The sequence below is a fragment of the Hemibagrus wyckioides genome, linkage group LG22 (assembly GCF_019097595.1).
Source record: "Hemibagrus wyckioides isolate EC202008001 linkage group LG22, SWU_Hwy_1.0, whole genome shotgun sequence".
In the NCBI taxonomy this organism is placed as follows: Eukaryota; Metazoa; Chordata; class Actinopteri; order Siluriformes; family Bagridae; genus Hemibagrus; species Hemibagrus wyckioides.
In genome coordinates, this window is record NC_080731.1 from 19,203,866 (window position 1) to 19,223,865 (window position 20,000).

At 38.8% G+C, this 20,000-nt stretch overlaps 1 protein-coding gene across 2 annotated transcripts; it reads right to left on the reverse strand.

Moving 5' to 3' along the window:
• Positions 1 to 2,332: 2,332 nt before the first annotated feature.
• On the reverse strand, positions 2,333 to 11,615 carry LOC131343692 (class I histocompatibility antigen, Non-RT1.A alpha-1 chain-like). Of its 2 annotated transcripts, none has more exons than XM_058375546.1 (6): positions 11,416 to 11,615; positions 8,433 to 8,690; positions 6,425 to 6,700; positions 4,223 to 4,525; positions 3,910 to 4,131; positions 2,333 to 3,677 (listed from the first exon to the last, which is right to left on the reverse strand). In XM_058375546.1, exons 1-6 carry the CDS (start codon positions 11,480 to 11,482, stop codon positions 3,646 to 3,648), a joined length of 1,158 nt encoding a protein of 385 aa, XP_058231529.1. In that variant the 5' UTR covers positions 11,483 to 11,615; the 3' UTR covers positions 2,333 to 3,645. The 2 variants fall into 2 exon arrangements, with proteins under 2 accessions (XP_058231529.1, XP_058231530.1); XM_058375547.1 differs by having other exon boundaries at positions 2,335 to 3,677; positions 3,976 to 4,131.
• Between the last annotated feature and the right edge of the window lie 8,385 nt (positions 11,616 to 20,000).

Here is a 20,000-nt window from a genome sequence, read left to right on the forward strand (position 1 = left end):
TACCTTCACCAAACCTATACCTTCACCAAACCTATACCTTTACCAAACCTATACCTTCACCAAACCTATCCCTGGAGATTGTGTTGAATATCAAATTTTCTTTGATGATTTTTCTTTAGACAGGTGTCCAGATGATCTGAGCCATATTTGGTGAAGATTGGACACTTTTGGAGAAGGGGTAGTAATAACAGTATTTAGATATAAGTATATTAAACATGTTACACAAAATTGCACAAAATTTGTTACCTAGGTTCAGGTCATGGCAAAAGTTTTGGGTCAATATATGGATAAATTCAGCTTCACTTCCTGTTTGGTGACCTCACTGTCTGATTCTGTGGCCAGTTATGGGTTAACTGTTTGGAGTGTCAAAATTATTTTATTTTATTTTATTTTATTTTATTTTATTACTCTAAAGATAACGTGAAAAAAAAAACTATTGGAAAAGTAGCGAAAAAACAGCTTTAGCTCGAAATCCAAAATGGTGGAAAATCATAATTAGAAATAAATTGACATCAAAGGATACGTTGAACTCATCTCAACAAAAAACGTGAAAACAGAAAACGTGATTCATCAGACCAGGCCACCTTCTTCCATTGCTCCGTGGTCCAGTTCTGATGCTCACGTGCCCGTTGTTGGTGGTTTCGGTGGTGCACAGGGGTCAGCATGGGCACCCTGACCGGTCTGCGGCTATGCAGCCCCATACACAACAAACTGTCCTGCACTGTGTATTCTGACCCCTTTCTGTCAGAACCAGAATTAAATTCTTCAGCAATCTGAGCAACAAGTTCTCGTCTGCTGGATCAGACACACGGGCCAGCCTTCGCTCCACACGTGCATCAATGAGCCTTGACCGCCCATGACCCTGTCACTGGTTCACCACTGTTCCTTCCTTGGAGCACTTTTGATAGATACTGACCACTGCAGACCGGGAACACCCCACAAGAGCTGCAGTTTTGGAGATGCTCTGATCCAGTGGTCTAGCCATCACAATCTGGCCCTTCATCAAACTCGCTCAAATCCTTACACTTGTCCATTTTTCCTGCTTCTAACATCAACTTTGAGGACAAAATGTTCACTTGCTGCCTAATATATCCCACCCACTAACAGGTGCCATGATGAGGAGATACTCAGTCTTATTCACTTCACCTCTCAGTGGTCAGTATGTTCGATCAGCTGATTGGTGTATATAGTCAATATATTAATTGTTTTCGTATAAAATTTCGTAAAAAGTATTTGTATTTTTTCATTGAGAAAAGATAAATGTGTTGATTGTTTAAAACAACAAGAACAGCAACTACAACAATAATAATATCTGTGTTAATTTGGTGGGTTGTGATTTCCACCACTGTGATCCAGCTGACTCTTTAGAGCAGAGATTTACATTTTTAGAAAAACCTGAATCTATTTCTGCTCTATAAGATTTATTCTCAGGAGCAAAGTACACACACACCCAGGTTCTCAGAGAGAGGCTCTGAAGTTTCTCCTCCACGAGGGCTTCATGATCTCTATTAAATCTCACTCCAGCTCAATAACAAGCTCAATATAAAATATATTCAGTGTCCCTGATTTATTTTTATATTTTATGGTCTCTGTGTATCTTCTGTGTTCCTGCAGGTTTCTGACTCGGACTCTGTGAATTACGCTGCACTTCAGTTCTCTAAGAAGAAAACCAAGAGGGACAAGAGACACGATGTAAAGGAGGATCCACATGTTGTGTATTCTTCAGTGGGACAGAGGAATGTGTGAACATAATGTCACATATCATTTACTGCTTACTTCATATGACACTGATGTTTCTGATGATCTGTAATTGGAGGAGTTTTACCATTTAATAAATCACATTTACAGACTCAGTATTATTATATAACTGCAAGATCTTCAGGATTCTGTACATTTCTTTTTTTTACTTGAAATCCAGTCTCAAATCTGTTACTTTATCGTCCAGTGTAATAAAATATTCAGGGGCAAATTAATTATTTCTTTGTTTTGGTCTAATAAAATAACAGATTTGTAAAGGCTCTGGCAATAAAAGCTACTATTTGTGTCAATCACTTATGGTGATATTGTGTCAAAACTTTGTCCCTGTGTCCCATAAAGCACATTTCATCTCGTCATCTTGTCATGAAGCAGAAATCTATAGCAGAAATCTCATTTGCAGGCTGCTGCTGTTGTTGTAGGAACATAATGAACGCTGGGGGTGATTAAGAGTTTAATTTAATTAAGAGTTGAATTTAAGTTTCATGGTAAATCTCTAGTTGATCAGTAGGAGGCAGAAATTCTCTCTTATATTCAACATTCAAGAGCTTTATTGTCATAAGGGGGAAACAAGCATAACTTACAAGGACAATACAAAATAAAAGCAAAGAATATACAGTAAAGTGTAATAAAAATATAAATAATAGTAGCATAAAAAAGAAAGTAATGATAGAGAAAGAAGAAGAGAACCCCTATTCTAATTAGAAAAACAACTGGCAGTAAAAAATTCTTCACAGTATAAATGTGAGTGTATAAGTATCAATAAAGTGATAATTTTTAAGTGTCAGTGTAAAGTCCAGTGTTTAAATTGACCATGATTATCCGTTATGAGTGTATGATGGTCCAGCAGGTAAGTGCAGAGTGCCATTGAACACTGAATTTACCCTGATGATACAGGTGGAAGTGGCAGTGGGTTTGGACGATTTATCAGTCTAATGGCCTCGGGATAAAAACTGTTCTATTGTTCTGAGTCTTCAGCTCAGAGAGTATCACTATGGCACAGTTCCATGTTGAGTCATTGTTTACGTTTTACGTGTGTTTTTGTTTTTGTCACGTTTTGTCTCAGCCCACGTGTTGTCGTTGTTTACTATAACCTGTTTTCGGTTTGCTCTTTAATCAGTTTGTATATTTTAAGTGTGTTTTTGTACAAAGCTTTGTTTAGTGTGTAGTCGACTGTGATCGTGATTTCTAAAGCTTCAGTTTATGCTTCTTAAGTAGTAGACTGGAATTGCCTCCAGAATTTACTGATTTTTACTGAAATCCACACTTTCAGTACCTGAGCAGTGTTTCCTGGGGCAGTGGCTGTCACACAACTCCAAAGAGTGACAGATACACCCCCATGCTTAACAGATGACAAGGTGAAAAGATTCTATTCAGCCTTCATAGAGTGTCTGTGCACTAGTGTGGGTCCTCTCTAATCTTCCAGCTGAAAGATCAGATTGCTGCAACTGGTCCATTTGGAGCTTCTTCACCTCCCAAACCACACATCACTGTCACTGCTGTTTTCCAGCTGCTACACAGTTACTTAGCTATCTATTTCTTTTATAGATTGCAGTTTGCAGACACAGTGTTACACATCATCACACTTCTTACATCTCACGTCCTCTCTCTATATAATCATTGTGTTATTGCACTGATTCTACTGCACTGTTTGTTTGAATGGAAGACAGTCATTATCACTAATATTCATCTTTTATATTTGGTGTTAAATGTGTCTAATGTGTTAAGTTCTTCAGCAAGAAAAAAAAACTACTGAGTATTTAAGAAATAAAATAATTACAGTTACTTTATTATACAGAGTTTATTATACAAAAAAAATAAACCACAAAGTAGACAAGCAGGAAAAATAGATATCTTTTTATATTTTCCACAAACACTGTTTAAGAATATTTAAAATATACTCTCCATCCTCGTAGTGTCTCCTAAAAATCACACAGAAAGAAACACAAAGAGATTTTCTGTAAACCATGTCAAACACTCCAGGACACAATCTGGATTAAACATTATATAAAAACAAAACTTAATAATCTATTAGATTTTAAATATTATTAAATTATTATACATTATTATAAATTTTATGTAGTGTATTTGACTTTCATATGAATGAAACTAAACTTTAAAAGACATTGTGTCTGTATCAGATTTGTGTCTAACCTGAAACTGAAACATCTCTATATCTGTTCTCTGAAAACTCCACATCTGCCTCCTTCCTCCTCTCACCTGTTCTTCTTCTTCTCCATCTCCAGACCATAATTCCAGCACAAACAACGAGAGCAAGAACAACAGTCATGACCACACCAACGATGAGTCCTCCACCTGATCCTCCACCTGATCCTCCACCTGATCCTCCATTTGATCCTCCACCTGATCCTTCATCTGTTAAAGCAATGAGTTTTTATTATCTGCTGCATCAGTAAATGTGTTTTCACTGTAAATCTGTAGTTTTATAGGAAAGTGTTTCTCTTACAGATAGATTTTTTATGATTGTTTATGTTCACATTCAGCACTAACTCCTCCTTCAAGCTGCTGTGCTGAATCACGCAGGTGTAGGTGTGTTTCTGCAGATCCTCAGCTGGGACTTTCAGAATGCTTCTCTTCTGGAAGCTTCCATCCTGGTTGGGTAACGTCTCTCTGAGCTCCACGTCCTCGTTCACGTCCTCTCCGTCCTTCCTCCAGGAGATCATCACCTCTTTGGGGAAGAAACCTGTAGCGTGACACACCACCTCTGGAGAAGGCGAGTGTTTCTGGAACACTGATGGTGTAGGAGGATCTGCAGAGACACAGAGACAGAAATATTAAGAGTCTCTGAGATTTATCCATATATAAATAACATGAGAAAAAGTGACTTTAATTATTTTAAAAACGACTTTTGTTTAGAATATTTTTTTGACAAACAGTGAAATTAAAAGCTGTAAAAACCAGTTTAGAAAAAAAACACAAAATATAAAAAGTGTGATATGTTCACTTTAATAAAATGTGTTTTTGTTGTTATTTTGATGTACAGGGGTTGGAGAATGAAACTGAAACACTGGCCAATTTAGTATTGGAGGTTTTATGGCTAAATTTGACCAGCCTGGTGGCCAATCTTCATTGATTGCCCATTCCACCAGTAAGAGCAGAGTGTGAAGGTTTAATTAGCAGAGTAATAGCACAGTTTTGCTTAAAATATTGCAATGCACACAACATTATGGGAGACATATCAGAGTTCAAAAGAGGACAAATTGTTGGTGCACGTCTCGCTGGCACATCTGTGACTAAGACAGCAAGTCTTTGTGATGTATCAAGAGCCACGGTATCCAGGGTAATGTCAGCATACCACCAAGTAGGACGAACCACATCCAACAGGAGTAACTGTGGACGCAAGAGGAAGCTGTCTGAAAGGGATGTCCGGGTGCTGACCCGGATTGTATCCAAAAAACATAAAACCACAGCTGCCCAACTCACTGCAGAATTAAATGTGCACCTCAACTCTCCTGTTTCCACCAAAACTGTCCGTCGGGAGCTCCACAGGGTCAATGTACATGGCCGGGCTGCTATAGCCAAACCTTTGGTCACTCGTGCCAATGCCAAACGTCGGTTTCAATGGTGCCAGCAGCGAAAATCTTGGGCTGTGGACAATGTGAAACATGTATTGTTCTCTGATGAGTCCACCTTCACTGTCAAGGACTACCGAACCAATCTGGAGGACCATGTGCACCCAATGGTTCAAACATTGTACCCTGAAGGCGGTGCCGTGTATCAGGATGATAATGCACCAATACACACAGCAAGACTGGTGACAGAGTGGTTTGATGAACGTGAAAGTGAAGTTGAACATCTCCCATGGCCTGCACAGTCACCAGATCTAAATATTATTGAGCCACTTTGGGGTGTTTTGGAGGAGCGAGTCAGGAAACGTTTTCCTCCACCAGCATCACGTAGTGACCTGGCCACTATTCTGCAAGAAGAATGGCTCAAAATCCCTCAGGACTTGTATCTGTCATTCCCAAGACGAATTGATGCTGTATTGGCCGCTAAAGGAGGCCCTACACCATACTAATGAATTATTGTGGTCTAAAACCAGGCGTTTCAGTTTCATTGTCCAACCCCTGTATGTAAATTGGTGTTTCTACTGTAATTGCCTATTTTTATGTTTTTGTTATTGTAAAAATAATTTTTTCTTGTTGTTGTTATAACATTCTTAATTTTTTTTTTCCTGTTACATAAAATCAGTCATGAACTGTTATTTTCAGCCTAAAACTTAGTCCCATATTTTTAAATCAGTATACTTTAATGCAGTCTGTAATTACATCCATGTCTAAGTAACTCAATAGAAATACATTTTCATTCCTAAAATCAGCTTTAGAATGTGTGTCCCCTGGTTTACTTTACTGTAATCAGTCTGGCTCTCAGTCTACAGAGTTTTCACACAGTATAAGATAAAGCCTTTTAAATTTCCTGTTTCCACACATTTCCTGTCTTAAGGCATCAGACTTATGGTAAGAGTTTGGAGAAACACATGTGGGTGTGATGGTCAGGGGTGCACAGGGTGCACATGTACAGGTGTGTGCGTGTGTGTGCATGTGTGTGTGTGTGTGTTTGTTGCAGTGAAAGAGTTTTTATGAGGTAGTGTAAGGAAATGATTGGTGTGTGTTACAGTCACACTAACAGAGCAGATCACACACTTTACCTTTCCTCTCCAGAGTCTCTCTGCCGTAAGACACAAACTTCTTTATCCAATCAATACACTCCTTCTCCAGGTAGCTCTTCTGCTTCTTAGCCTCATATCCTGTAGGATCCCACTCCTTTATAATGATCACAGCTTGAGGTTTATCTGCAGTCCAGGTTCCAGTGTTCAGATCCAGACTGATGAAATCTTCTCCATCATAACCGAACTGATCATATCCTCTAGTGGTGCCGTTATCATAGAGCTCACAGACGTACATCCTCTGGAGTGTGTGAACTCCTACACACACACACACACACACACACACACACTTTTAAGTGTAATAAGTGTAATCAGAAGCCGTGGGTGGATAAGACCATCCGGATACAACATGCGGAAAGCAGTGAAGGAGGCGAAGCAGCACTACGCTAGGAGAAAACTAGACTCACAACTCCAACAGAGTGACTCTAGGAGCCTGTGGCAGGGATTAAGGACAATTACGGACTATAAAGCACCAACATCCGGTATGATGAATGCGGAAGTGACTCTTTCAGACGAGCTGAACACCTTCTATGCTCACTTCGAGGCTGCAGCTAATGATGCTAAAGCTAATGCTACAGCTAATGCTAATGGCTGTAGACAGGAAGAGAATGCCAACACCAATGCGTTCATCATCTCTGAGCATGACGTGAGGAGAGCCTTCAGGAGAGTGAACACCAGGAAAGCAGCAGGACCAGACGGAATCTCAGGTCGGATCCTCAGAGCCTGCGCTGACCAGCTAGCACCTGTGTTCACAGACATATTCAACCTCTCCTTAACCCAGTCGGCAATCCTCACGTGCTTCAAAGAGTCCATCATTGTTCCTGTCCCGAAGAAACCCCATCCTGCTTCCCTCGACTATCGCCCTGTAGCCCTGACCTCAGTAGTGATGAAGTGCTTTGAACGGCTGGTCAGAGACTTCATCATCTCTTCACTATCTGACACACTGGAACCACTACAGTTCGCCTACCGCTCGAACCTCTCAACAGATGATGCCATTTCTTACCTCCTTCACACATCACTCACTCACCTGGACACTAGAAAGGGGAATTATGTTAGAATGCTGTTTGTTGACTACAGTTCAGCATTTAACACTATAATCCCCTCCACCCTCACCACCAAGCTGGAGCACCTGGGACTCAGCCCATCTCTTTGTCAGTGGATCTCCAATTTCCTAACTGGCAGACCACAGGCAGTAAGGATGGGCAGACATGTCTCAGCCTCACTCACCCTCAGCACTGGAGCCCCCCAGGGTTGTGTTCTGAGCCCCCTGCTGTACTCTTTGTACACGTATGACTGCATGGCCACAACCAACTCCACCACCATCATCAAGTTTGCTGATGACACCGTTGTGGTCGGACTGATCTCCGACAACAATGAGACGGCCTACCTGGAGGAGATTAAGACTCTGGAGGACTGGTGCCGGCGGAACAACCTCCACCTTAACATCAGCAAGACTAAGTCTATTCACTTATTCACTGTAACTGTTCATTACACTGAGATGAACAAGATCACAACCTGTTCATGAATATATCCATAATCCTCAAACTAAACATTCACATTTCTCACACATCAGCAGTTTACTAAACAGGAAATGAGTAAAGATCGAGTGTTTTGTGTTATTTCATGCTTTTCAGTGAGATACATTCAGTTTATCACTAGCTCCTGGTTTCTGGTTCTCTCTAATCTTTAACTGTGACAGTATGAGACCCTGACAGTGATACAGGACTGCTTTTATTCCAGGTTCATTTTTATTCCAGGGTTTTGATCATACATGAATAAATCATTGTAGCTGTGCAGAAATAAACTGAGCTCATGACCATGAAACAGATCAACTTAACAAGCTGCTTTATTAAAGTTAAAGGCTTTTGTTTTTTTTTTACCAAGTGTATCCACCATAGTGCTGTCATATTGTGTGTGTGTGTGTGTGTGTGTGTGTATAGAGTACAGTCAGTGTGTAGTTATTCAAGCTCTGAGTGTGTTTTATTCTCACCTTCAGTCTGTTTAAAACTTTGCATTACAGAAATCAGGTGGAATATGAAGGTGTCCTGTTCATCCTGCTGCTTCTCCATCTCGCTTTTCCAGTAATCTGGATCATCAACACTGATCTTCTTCATCCACTCTGTCTTTGGGATCATCTTCCTGATGTTACTGTCGTAATACTGAAACTGCTGTCCATCCAGCAGACCAACAGAAGTGAAATTTATCCTTGCTGTCACTGCAGTGAAGAGATACTGAAGAGAGTGTGTGTCTGTAAAAGATGAAATTGTTTTCAGTTAAAATTTCATTCATTCTTTCTTTCTTTCTTTCTTTCTTTCTTTCTCACTGTTCCTACTTTTTTTAGTAGAATTGAGATAATCACTTACTTGAGATAGTTGTCACTTCTATTGATCTGATTTTGGAAAAAGACTTTTGATACTTTTTATGGGGAAAAACTAAATCATAACCCCAGCTGAAGAGATAAAATATATAAACCAGAACACAGAGAGATTTATACTTCAGTAACAGACACATAAGAGCTTCCCCTATTATAAAACTCCAGTCCCCCCTGCTGACCACACACTGACCATACACCTGACTCTGTCACCCCTTTCTTCTGTTTCAGTGTTATCTTATTTTACACAGGAGGGGGTCTAAAACATTTTTACACACCACACTCGAGAGCACCCTCTACAGAACTAGTTGGCGAGCGGAGCGGACGAATACATCGTCATGTGGCGCTATACGAGGAAGACAGCTTTGTTTACATTTGCCGGCATAGGTGAGTGACATAGGTACTTATGTACATTATGTGAATTCCGATTTACGGCGAAAATCGCGTTACGTTGCGCCGTAGGAATGGAATTCCGACGTAAGCTGAGGACCCCCTGTAATCAAGAGACCAAAAGAGCTTTGAGTGGATATAGTTGAAGAAAATGTGCTCAGAGATTTCAATATCACTTTCGCCTAATTTACAAGAGTTTTGCTCAATTTCAAATTTTGATGGAAGGAATTCTTTCAATAGATATACTATATTGCCAAAAGTTTTGGGACACCCATCCAAATCATTGAATTCAGGTATTCCAATCACTTCCATGGCCACAAGTGCATAAAATTAAGCACCTAGGCATGCAGACTTCTTCTACAAAAATTTGTGAAAGAAAGGGTCACTCTCAGGAGCTCAGAGAATTCAAGCGTGGTACCGTGATAGCTTTCCACCTGTGCAATGAAAAATTTCATAAAATTTCCTCACTACTAAATATTCCATGGCCAACTGTTAGTGGTATTATAACAAAGTGGAAGTAATTGGGAAGAACAGCAACTAGGCCACAAAGTGTTCATCAGAGTCAATAGCTGTGTGGCCTTCAGATTAGCTTAAGAACCATGCGTAGAGAGCTTCATGGAATAGGTTTTCGTGGCCAAGCAGCTGCATCCAAGCCTTAGATCACCAAGTGCAATGCAAAGTGTCAGATGCAGTGGTGTAAAGCACACCGCTACTCTAAATCAGTGGAGACCTTCTCTGGAATGACCAATCATGCTTCTCTGTCTGGCAATCTGATGGACGAGTCTGGGTTTGGCGGTTACCAAGAAATCGGTACTTGTCTGACTGCATTGTGCAAAATGTAAAGTTTGGTGGAGGGGGGATTATGGTGTTGGGTTGTTTTTCAGGGGTCGGGCTTAACCCCTTAGTTCCAGTGAAAGGAACTCTTAATACTTCAGCATACCAAGGCATTTTGAACAATTGCGGATGGCCCATTCCTGACTGTGCACCAGTGCACATAACAAGGTCCATAAAGACATGGATGAGTGAGTTTGGTGTAGAGGAACTTGTCTGGCCTCAACCCCATAGAACACCTTTGGGATGAATTAGAGCAGAGACTGTGACCTTCTCGTCCAACATCAGTGCCTGACCTCACAAATGCGCTTCTAGAGGAATGGTCAGAATTTCCCATAAACACAGTCCTTAACCTTGTGGAAAGCCTCCTCAGAAGAATCAAAGCTGTTATAGCTGTAAAGGGCGGGACAACTCCATATTAAACTCTACAGATTAAGAATGGGATGTCATTAAAATTCATGTGCATGTAAAGGCAGACGTCCCAAAACTTTTGGCAATATAGTTTATGTCATTCATTATTTTAAATTGAAGCTCTTTTATTGGCCCACTGGTTCTCAACTGACAGCTCATCTCTAGTGACGTCACTGACGCGCGACTTTGCCAGTTATGCCGAGTTCACACTGCAGGATTTCCCCAGTGGTCAGATCACTGTTGTTTTCACACTGCATTCAGCTGCTGCTGTGTCCACATTGCACGACTTCACAATAGGAAGAATCACTGACCACTCTGTCTGGTCCGCAAACTGCGTTTCACAACCGAGCGCACGTGAGAAGTGATAAGCCATGCTTGCTGATATTGTGGTCTTTAACTTCCCTGAACTGCGCACTGCCCAGTATCTCACTGTCTCATTGGCTGTAGGTCATCGCCGAGGTGTTTTTCAGCCAGAACTCCTTCCAGGACTTTGAGTCCCCGCCAGGTCCAGATATTTAACATGACTAATATTTCATGGGCGTCGGGGACTCATCGGTGACCCTCAGATCGCGTCTCTGACCATTCACACTGTGTAATGGTCACTCGCGTGCACGAGCTCCGATTTGCCTCCGATTTCGGGCATTTGTCGGCGATTTCGCAAAACCTGAAAATTGGGGCTAAAATCAGGGCTAAAACTCGCAGTGTGAACCCGGCATTAGTGTTTAACCCTAGTAACACAGTTAGTGTTCGGAGAAACCGAAACCGAAAGTAAAGACGGTCACCGTGTCACAGCACCTTGGGTTTAATGTACGCCTTTTTAATGTTTTAAAGTATTATAGTTTAATGTTCTACATTGTACGTTATCTTTAACAAGATATTCTAATTATATTTTCATAATCTGTTGAAGTACTGAGACACATTTACACAAAACAGTTTTAATATCATCTGATAGTTTAGTGTTAGAACTCACCTGATAATGAAAGAGGAGAAAAAGAGAGAAGGAGCAGAACTTTCATTAAAACGCTGCCCTCCTCCATTTGAACTCTATAGAAGATTGTTTATGAACAAATTTAATAAAGACAGCCATAAATAAATTCCGTAAAGCTCTTTATAGGACCGAAAGATTCGACGCTTCTTTCGTGGAAGTTACCGCGCTCCCTGTTACGTGATGACGTAACAGTGGAGTGTGTTTTTACTCCGCCCCTCCGCGGCTTGTCCTTTAATTTCATTTTAAATTAATTACAACAGTGTTAGAGTTCATACATCTAGCAACTGAAACCAATTCAATAAACTTATTATAATATTGATATAGTTTATATAACTTTGATTTGTTTTATCCACGTTGTTTTCGTTCTCCTAGTTTTCCGTGTAGTAACAGACACGCCCCATGTTTATACAGAGCCTGCTGTACAGCAGCCATTTTCTCTCCATGATTATTAAAGATTACCGGATTATTTCTGCTTAAACTGTAGCTATTGTTTAGAGTAGGTTTCAGGTGTTTATTTTTTTTTAAAACAACACGTGGTCTATTTTCTGTTTATTCTATCAGCCGAATGTCTGGGTCAGCTGAATTTTGTGTATCTGCACCACATCATGTATTCACTATTATTAATATCATTCAGACACAACACCTGACCACACAGTGTCACTCAGGGGAATGACAGAGGAACAGGATCCCGATCGCTGGCTGGAACTATTTATACTGATTCACAATACACTTTTGGTGTAGCTCATGATTTTGGTAAAATTTGGCATGCACATGGTTTTAAAGCCAATTTCACATGCTAATTTTTCAGATCATTTAGACGCATGTAATCTAAACATCTAGCTGTCATTAAGGTCAAGGGTCATGAACCAGGAGATTCTGAAATGGCTCAGGATAACTCTTTACCTGATGAAGAAGCCAAATAGACTCCCAAAGAGGGCACACCCTTAGCTTTTGTGTATACAGTTCTGCCACAGTATTTTTTTTGTTTGCAAATATTTTGACTCCACTAGATATTGATATATCTTTTTTTACAGACACAGGCTACAAAACAAGATCTTTTGACTTGGTCTTCTGAGAACCGTTCACCCTCAGATGAGGACGGACTGATTCCCTATACCCTCAGGGCCGCGCTGCACTCTCCTGATCTGTCTGTTCTGCCATTTCTCATGCACCATTTTCATGGTATCTCATATGCTGGATGAAGAGGAATGATTAAGAATATCAACAAACAATTTTGTATTCTAAATGTTACTAAAACTGCCAAATTGATACTCGATGTCAATATCTCACATCTGACTGGACTTAGGCAGAATAAATCCCTCTCCACATTTTCACCTCAACTCACCTTCTGCACCTGCAAACACTCAACAACAAGCACAAGCTAATTCTTTGTGACAGCTCTTTCATAATAAAACTATAGAATATATAAGATTACTGGAACTTCTGAAGGTCTTTCTGAGCTCTGTGTTGATCTCAAGCTGAAGAGGAAACAACATTCAAGTCAAACACATCGCCTCCTGTTTACTCTGTAATTAAAATGTCATTAATTCATTAAAACTTGTTACTTCACTCATCACACTGATTATAAAAATGAGAAAACACTGTAATTTTAATCGCTGTATTACTCAATCATGCTTTCAATGAATGAATTTGAATTTTAAGAAATCAGTGGAAAGTGTTGTCTAACTGTTAGCAGTTCTATGATAGGAAGAAAATATTTATGCATATATGCATACATACATTTTTGTTAGTAATATAATATCCATAATATCTACATGATTTAATGCAATCTTGCTGATTAGTTTCTGAATGTGCAGATGTACATGTGTTTCTAATAAAGTGGACATTTTTCCATTGAGTAAACCTGCATGTAAAGTCACAGTGTAACCAGTAGGGGGCGATCAGAGTACCTGTGTCTCAGAGCACCTGTATGATTCTGTGTCAAACTGCAGTGAACCCTATAGGAAACCCTGTCTAGTTAAGTAAATTTTTTTTCATTTCATTGTCTGTACCGCTTATCCGATCTATCACTGGGCCTGTGCCTATCTCAGGCGTCATCGGGCATCAAGGCAGGATACACCCTGGACGAAGTGCCAACCCATCGCAGGGCAGACACACTCACTCACGCAATCACACACTACGGACAATTTAGAGACTTCAATCAGCCTAGAAGCATGTCTTTGGACTGTGGGAGGAAACCGGAGCACCCGGAGGAAACCAACACAGGCACAGGGTGAACATGCAAACTCCACACAGAAAGGCCCCTGCCTGTTCGAACCTAGTTACACTACCAGTCAAAAGTTTGGACACATCTTCTAATTCCATGGTCTTTCCTGATAATCCACAATAATGTCCTTTGAACAGTTGATGTTGAGATATGTCTGCTACTGATGCTCTGTAAAGCCTTCATAACGCCTCTAATCTGAGGTGCTGTTAATTGGTGATTTCTGAGGCTGGTCACTCTAAATGAACTTCTCCTCTGCAGCAGAGGTCAGTTTTGGTCTTGCTTTACTGGGATGGTCTTCATGTGAGCCAGTTTCATCATGGTGCTTGATGGGTTTTGCAAATGCACTTGACAATACTGTTCTTGCAAGAACTATTCCAGAACACCTGACCTTCGTGTCTTAAAATAACAACTGACTGTTTTTTGTTGTCATTACATATGGATTACTGAAGTCCATGTGTGTTATTTCATAGTTTTGAAATCTCCAGTATTGTTCTAGAATGTAGAAAATAAATCCCTAAACAAAAAACACTGAATTAAAAGGTGTGTCCACACTTTTGACTGGTAGTGTAAGTTCATAAGTATTTCAATTATATATTTAAATAATAAGTATGTGGAAACTCTACACTGTGTGTGTGTATTGTGTGTGTGTGTGTGTATTGTGTGTGTGTGTGTGTGTGTATTGTGTGCATTTTAGATGCTTGTAATGTAGTTTGTCAGGCCAAATGTCTGGTGATCTGACTCACTGAATCACTACAGATTACAGATAAGAATCGGTTGATCATACACATTCATTTTCTATATATTTTTTTTGGTAACACCAGACTCACCTACAGTTGAACTACAGGTCACACTGTCAAAATGTGTCACACTGTCAAAATGGCCAAAAAGTTTTTAAAAAATGCAACAAATGAATGAATTTACATTTAAAATTAAAGGCAGAAATCTGTGATATATCAAACAGTAAAAACTATATATGTCAAAAAATAAATAAAAAATGTTATTTTTCATTTAAAAACCTGCCTATCAAAGTTGTGTCCTCACTTTGCGTCAGTTTTTTTTTTTTTTTAACCTTGAATAAATCAGGCAGTTTCATGGTCAGTGTCATGGTCAGTGTCATGGTCAGCTGTTACTGTGAGGATCCCTTTCCTAGTTCCTGCTCATGGTGGATGCAGCAGTAAGGCACATTGCTTAGCAAGTTTTTCTATATTTTAAACAAACAGTGTGTAAATCTCTGCAGTCACAGCTTTAACATGTCAACACTCTCTTCTCACTGTTATAATCTTTGTCAGTATTTATGGGATAAATCTTGGTATTTTGTTATTAAGGCAGATTCAACTTTGGAAAAACCAAAATGGCTGCACTATCCAACCCATGGTTAAGATGGAAAAACCTTTCAGATGTCTGTTGATCAATTGCATATGTTTGTTTAGAGGGAATTTTGCAAGTAGCCAAAAAACTACATGAAAGATTGAATTATTGTGCAAAAGTGAAACCCGAGCTGCATTGGTAGTCAAGTGGGTAACAGATTCAGGTGAAACACATTTAGGTGCTTAATTAATCAGTTAAGCAGACTGATCAAATTAGACATCCTTAGGAAAGTGGTTGGGCAACACTGATTAAAAGAGAGAGGAAACCACCAAAACTATTGTAGTGCCAAGGAGTCAAACAATGCCAAGAGGAAAGGAGATATCTGAGGACATGAGGAAGAAGGTGGTGACCGCCCATCAGTCTGGGGAAGGCCATAAGACCATCTCCAAGATCTTCCAACTCCATCCATCTACTGTAAGACAAATCATCTACAAATGGAGAGCATTCAACATGACCACAACTTTGCCTAGAAGTGGACGCCCATCAAAACTATCAAGAAGCAAAAATAATAAATGAGGTAAAGGCCAACCTACACATCACCTCTAGAGAGATCTTTGACATCAAGTACCACTTTATAAAAGAAACTGTGAATGATGGCAAGGTAATCTTGGAATACTGTCCTACAGAGCAAATGGTTGCTGACATTATGACAAAGCCAGCCACTAAGCTAAAGATAAAGAGGTTTGCTCGAGACATGTTTGGCACTTAATAGTGTAAAGAGTGTATGTTTACATTGTTTATGTGAAAGAGAAGCCTTATTTGTTATTTTGTTTTCAGGTAACTCAGTGAGCTAAGAGTGAGTGGGGGTGTTAAGTGTTGTACTCTTACTCATTAGATTACGGCATCAGCTGAACTACATCGTGTTTTATTAAAGGTATTATGGTACATTTGGGTGTGAAGTCATTACGTTATACAATGCACTATACATAAAAAAATAAAGTGTTCATGTCAGATGTACAGAGCCAGCTTTCTAAATAAATGTTCCAAAGAAGTGGATAATGAGACGTGTAACATTTTGTTAGTTTTCTTACACGTGTTGAAAAGAACTGTGTACCTGAACTTAACACTGATGTTTCTGATGGTCTGTATTTAAAGGAGTTCTACTATTCAATAAATCACATTTACAGACTTAGTATTATTGTATAACCGCAAGCATTTTAGGATTCTTTACATTTCTTTTTTTGAATTTACTTTTATCAAGTCTCTTAGTTTATTATCCAGTGTATTCATGGGCAAATTGGTGCATTTAGTTGTTTGGTTGTTGTGCCTATTTAGATAACAGGTTTGTAAAGCCTCTGGAAATAAAAAACTGCTGTTTGTGGCACTAATGATATTAATTTTTAAAATAGGGCAGCATAAAAAATAAATAAAAACATTGTATTGATCTGCTGTAGTGAATATTAATACTGACAGAACGGACTTAATAACGGATTTAATAAAGAAATACATTTTTAAACTGGGGCAGCACAATAGCTTAGTGGTTAGCACTGTTGCCACAGCAAGAAGGTCCTGGGTTCGAATCTTGTGCCTGCGTGGGTTTCTCTGGTTTCCTCCCACAGTCCAAAAAAATGTACATTAGGTTGATTGGTAATTCTAAAAAAGTTGTTCATCTATGTGGCCCTGTGATGGACTGGTGACCTGTCCAGGGTGTACTCCTGCCCTTCGCCCTATGTGTGCTGGGATAGGCTCCAGTAGACCCCTGTGACCCTAATTAGGTATAGACAATGGATGGATTTTTAAAAACATTGAGAAACAATACATTTACAAACATATTTGTACAGTGGCTTGAATATATTAATATATTTTTATTGCTTTATTATACTTCTATTATTTTATTATACTTTGATCATAAGCATTATTTATCCTCTTATCTGTAACACTGTAACATACCCCGCTGCTGAAAATAAAACATATTCACCTAAATCTTTCCACTGTACTGCCTCCAGACCCTGGACTAAACACTTCAACTTATTCAGCACTTCCTCAGGATCGGTGTCAAGATCCTGCCGTCACAAAAACAGTGACGTCACTTACTACCATAGTGTTGATTGGCTAGGAAAGAGCCGTAGGATGAGGACCAGTGGACCAATGGAGACTTTTGTCCCGCCCCTAATTTGCATAAACCTCTAGTTGTGATTCCTGGAATCGCAAACAAGCACCATGGAAAGAAGAAGAGAGAAAACAGAGACAGAATAAAGAGAAAATTAAACAACAAGCATCCAGTTCTGTGATCCGCTACTATTATATATATATTTTTACCACCACGATACTTAGGGCGTGAATATGACGCCATATTGTTTTTCTTTATTAAAGTAATTCATAAAGTTTCTCCACAACGAGGACTTTCTGTCCAGCAGAAGCCAGTTAGATTGAACTGATTTATTATTTCTATTTCATTGTCCCCGCTGTGTTCTCATTGTACACATGCCCTGATTGAGCACTAGGTGGCGCTCTGATGGTTTCTATAAATAAACAGTAGTGTTGATCTGGAGCTGAAGGAGAAACAAGGTTCAAATCAAACAAATCACCTCCTGTTTATTCTGTAATTTAAAGATCAGTAATTCATAAAAAAACATTTTACTGCACACCTCACACTGATTATAAATAAAGAAAACACTGTAACTTTAGTCTCTTTAATATTCAATCATGTTTTTCAATGATATATTTTTAAAGAAGATAGAAGTGTTGTCTAACTGTTAGCAGTTCTGTGTTAGGAAGAAAATATTTTAATACTTAAAATATATATACTACATGTATTAATCTTTCTTTCCTACATTATCATTTAGGATAGTGTATGGTGATGAAATATTTAAATTAATCAACAGTAAGAGCAGGTTAGCTGATACACTGGGTATCACAAGCCACCTCGACCGATAATGGTCATATTTTTAAATGATGCAGAACTTCAGATTACAGTACAGTGTGTTGTGTTTCTCTGTGAAGCTGTTTTAAATAAACTGAATAGCTAAATAGAGATAAACATTAGTACCACAACACGCTAATTAACAAAATCTATATGAATATATATGCATACATACATGTATATTATGTACATGCGCATAACACAATATCCATAATATCTACATGATTTTATGCATTGTGTTGCTGATTAGATTCTGAATGTACAGATGTACATGTGTTCCTAATAAAGTGGACATTTTCCCCTTTAGTAAACCTGCATGTAAAGGCACAGTGTAACCAGTAGGGGGAGCCAGAGTACCTGTGTCTCAGAGCACCTGTATGATTCTGGGTCAAACTGCAGTGAACCCTATAGGAAACAATGTCTAGTAACCATTAAGCTAATAATTATTTTAATTATAAAATAATAATATATAAAAAATATAAATAAATAAATATAAAATATAGTAAATAAAAATATTTGTGGAGACACTACACTGTGTGTGTGTGTATATATTGTGTGCATTGTGTATTAGAAGCTTGTAACTGCTTTTGTTCACGAAATATTACAAAATGCTTTCAGAGCATTTCATTTAATCTATATGATCATAGTAAAAACTGTAAGAAACTGTTCTTGCAGATATATTTTGTTATATTTGTATTATTATATTAATAATACAAATATTATTATATATAATATTATTATATTAAATGTTTAGCTATTTTCTTTCTTTCTTTCTTTCTTTCTTTCTTTCTTTCTTCTACACACAGTCTGACAGGTTTGTGTAATATATCTTTATTTACAGTGTTAAACTGTTCACTAAAATAAAAGTCCAACACTGACTGAAGGGAAGAGAAACTATTACTGATTCATTAAAATGATTACACAAGTCCACACCTAACAGTGAGCGAGTGTAAGAAGTATAATGTAAGATTTTACTTTTAAAAAAGTACTAAAATAATATTTTCCTGTACGTTTTGCGAAATCTAATCATATTTTCATGGTTAATATTTCATTCTAACTCAGAAACGCTTTCCACAAAATGGGGCAGAACCACTTCATTTGAAGAGAGGGGGAGTTTGGGTTGTACCAAGTCCTTTCCTGCTACTTAATGCATTAATGCTAATAGCGGCCACATCGGTGCTACACAGATTAAAAAGTATTTTATGCTAAAAGTTTATTACAACTAAACATTTCATGCTTCGTTTAAGATGTTCAATAAAACAGAGACACGTAGAAAATTCACTTTAAATTCGTTGTTATGGAAACCGAGCGGCTCGCTTTGCTCTCTGGTGAAGCGCTAGGTAAAGTGACTCGGTGGAGTGAGTCGATTCTTTTCCGCGAGACGCGTCCATCCGGACCGCAAATCCTTTTTCACAATGAAATAAATATATTCCAAACGCTATTTTCTAATAAAATCAAATTTATATCAGGCACATCAAGGTCAGCTCAGTAGAGCCGTTTGGGTCCTACGGCGCCACGGGTTGCTACTACAGTTGCTATGCTCCTGTTATTGTGTTCAGACACGTGGGTATGAGGACAGAGAGGAGAGCAGAGAGCAAAACAATGGCCTTCTCTAAATAAGGAAAGATGATGATGAAAACCGAGTTGTCCGAGATGAAGGACCGTGCCGGACACTGTTTTTTCCTGGACTTAGGAAAGTGGCACTACACACCCTGAGCATGTTTGGTTCATCATTTAACTGTGAGTCAGGATTCTCAACACTTAACGTTATCCAAAGTAAATACAGGTCAAGAATGACCAATGGACATTTACAGTCCAGTTAGAGGATCGCACTGACCACATTCCTCCCAAGTGAAAGGCCAGAGCCAGTTTCTCCCACTGAAGTTCTCAATCAGAAAACGTATACAAATGAATATGAATGTAATGTGATATATATATTGGAACTAAGACGTTTTATGCCTCCACCTTTAAGTTCAACTCAGTTCAGCATAACAGGAAATTTTATTTAATATTAATAGAGTTTTAAAGAAACAGTACAAATGAACAGTGAAGGCTTTCTTGCACTTTATTTTTGCCTGTTTGTTTTTGATGATGATCTTTTTCCACTGC

Excerpts from the sequence above, each read along its gene's own strand:
- LOC131343692 (XM_058375546.1), bottom strand. The coding sequence starts at position 11,482 with ATGGAGGAGGGCAGCGTTTTAATGAAAGTTCTGCTCCTTCTCTCTTTT. Across the intron at positions 8,691-11,415 it reads TTCTCCTCTTTCATTATCAG|ACACACACTCTCTTCAGTAT; the intron begins GTGAGTTCTAAC and ends CATCTTTTACAG. Across the intron at positions 6,701-8,432 it reads AAGTTTTAAACAGACTGAAG|GAGTTCACACACTCCAGAGG; the intron begins GTGAGAATAAAA and ends GTGTGTGTGTAG.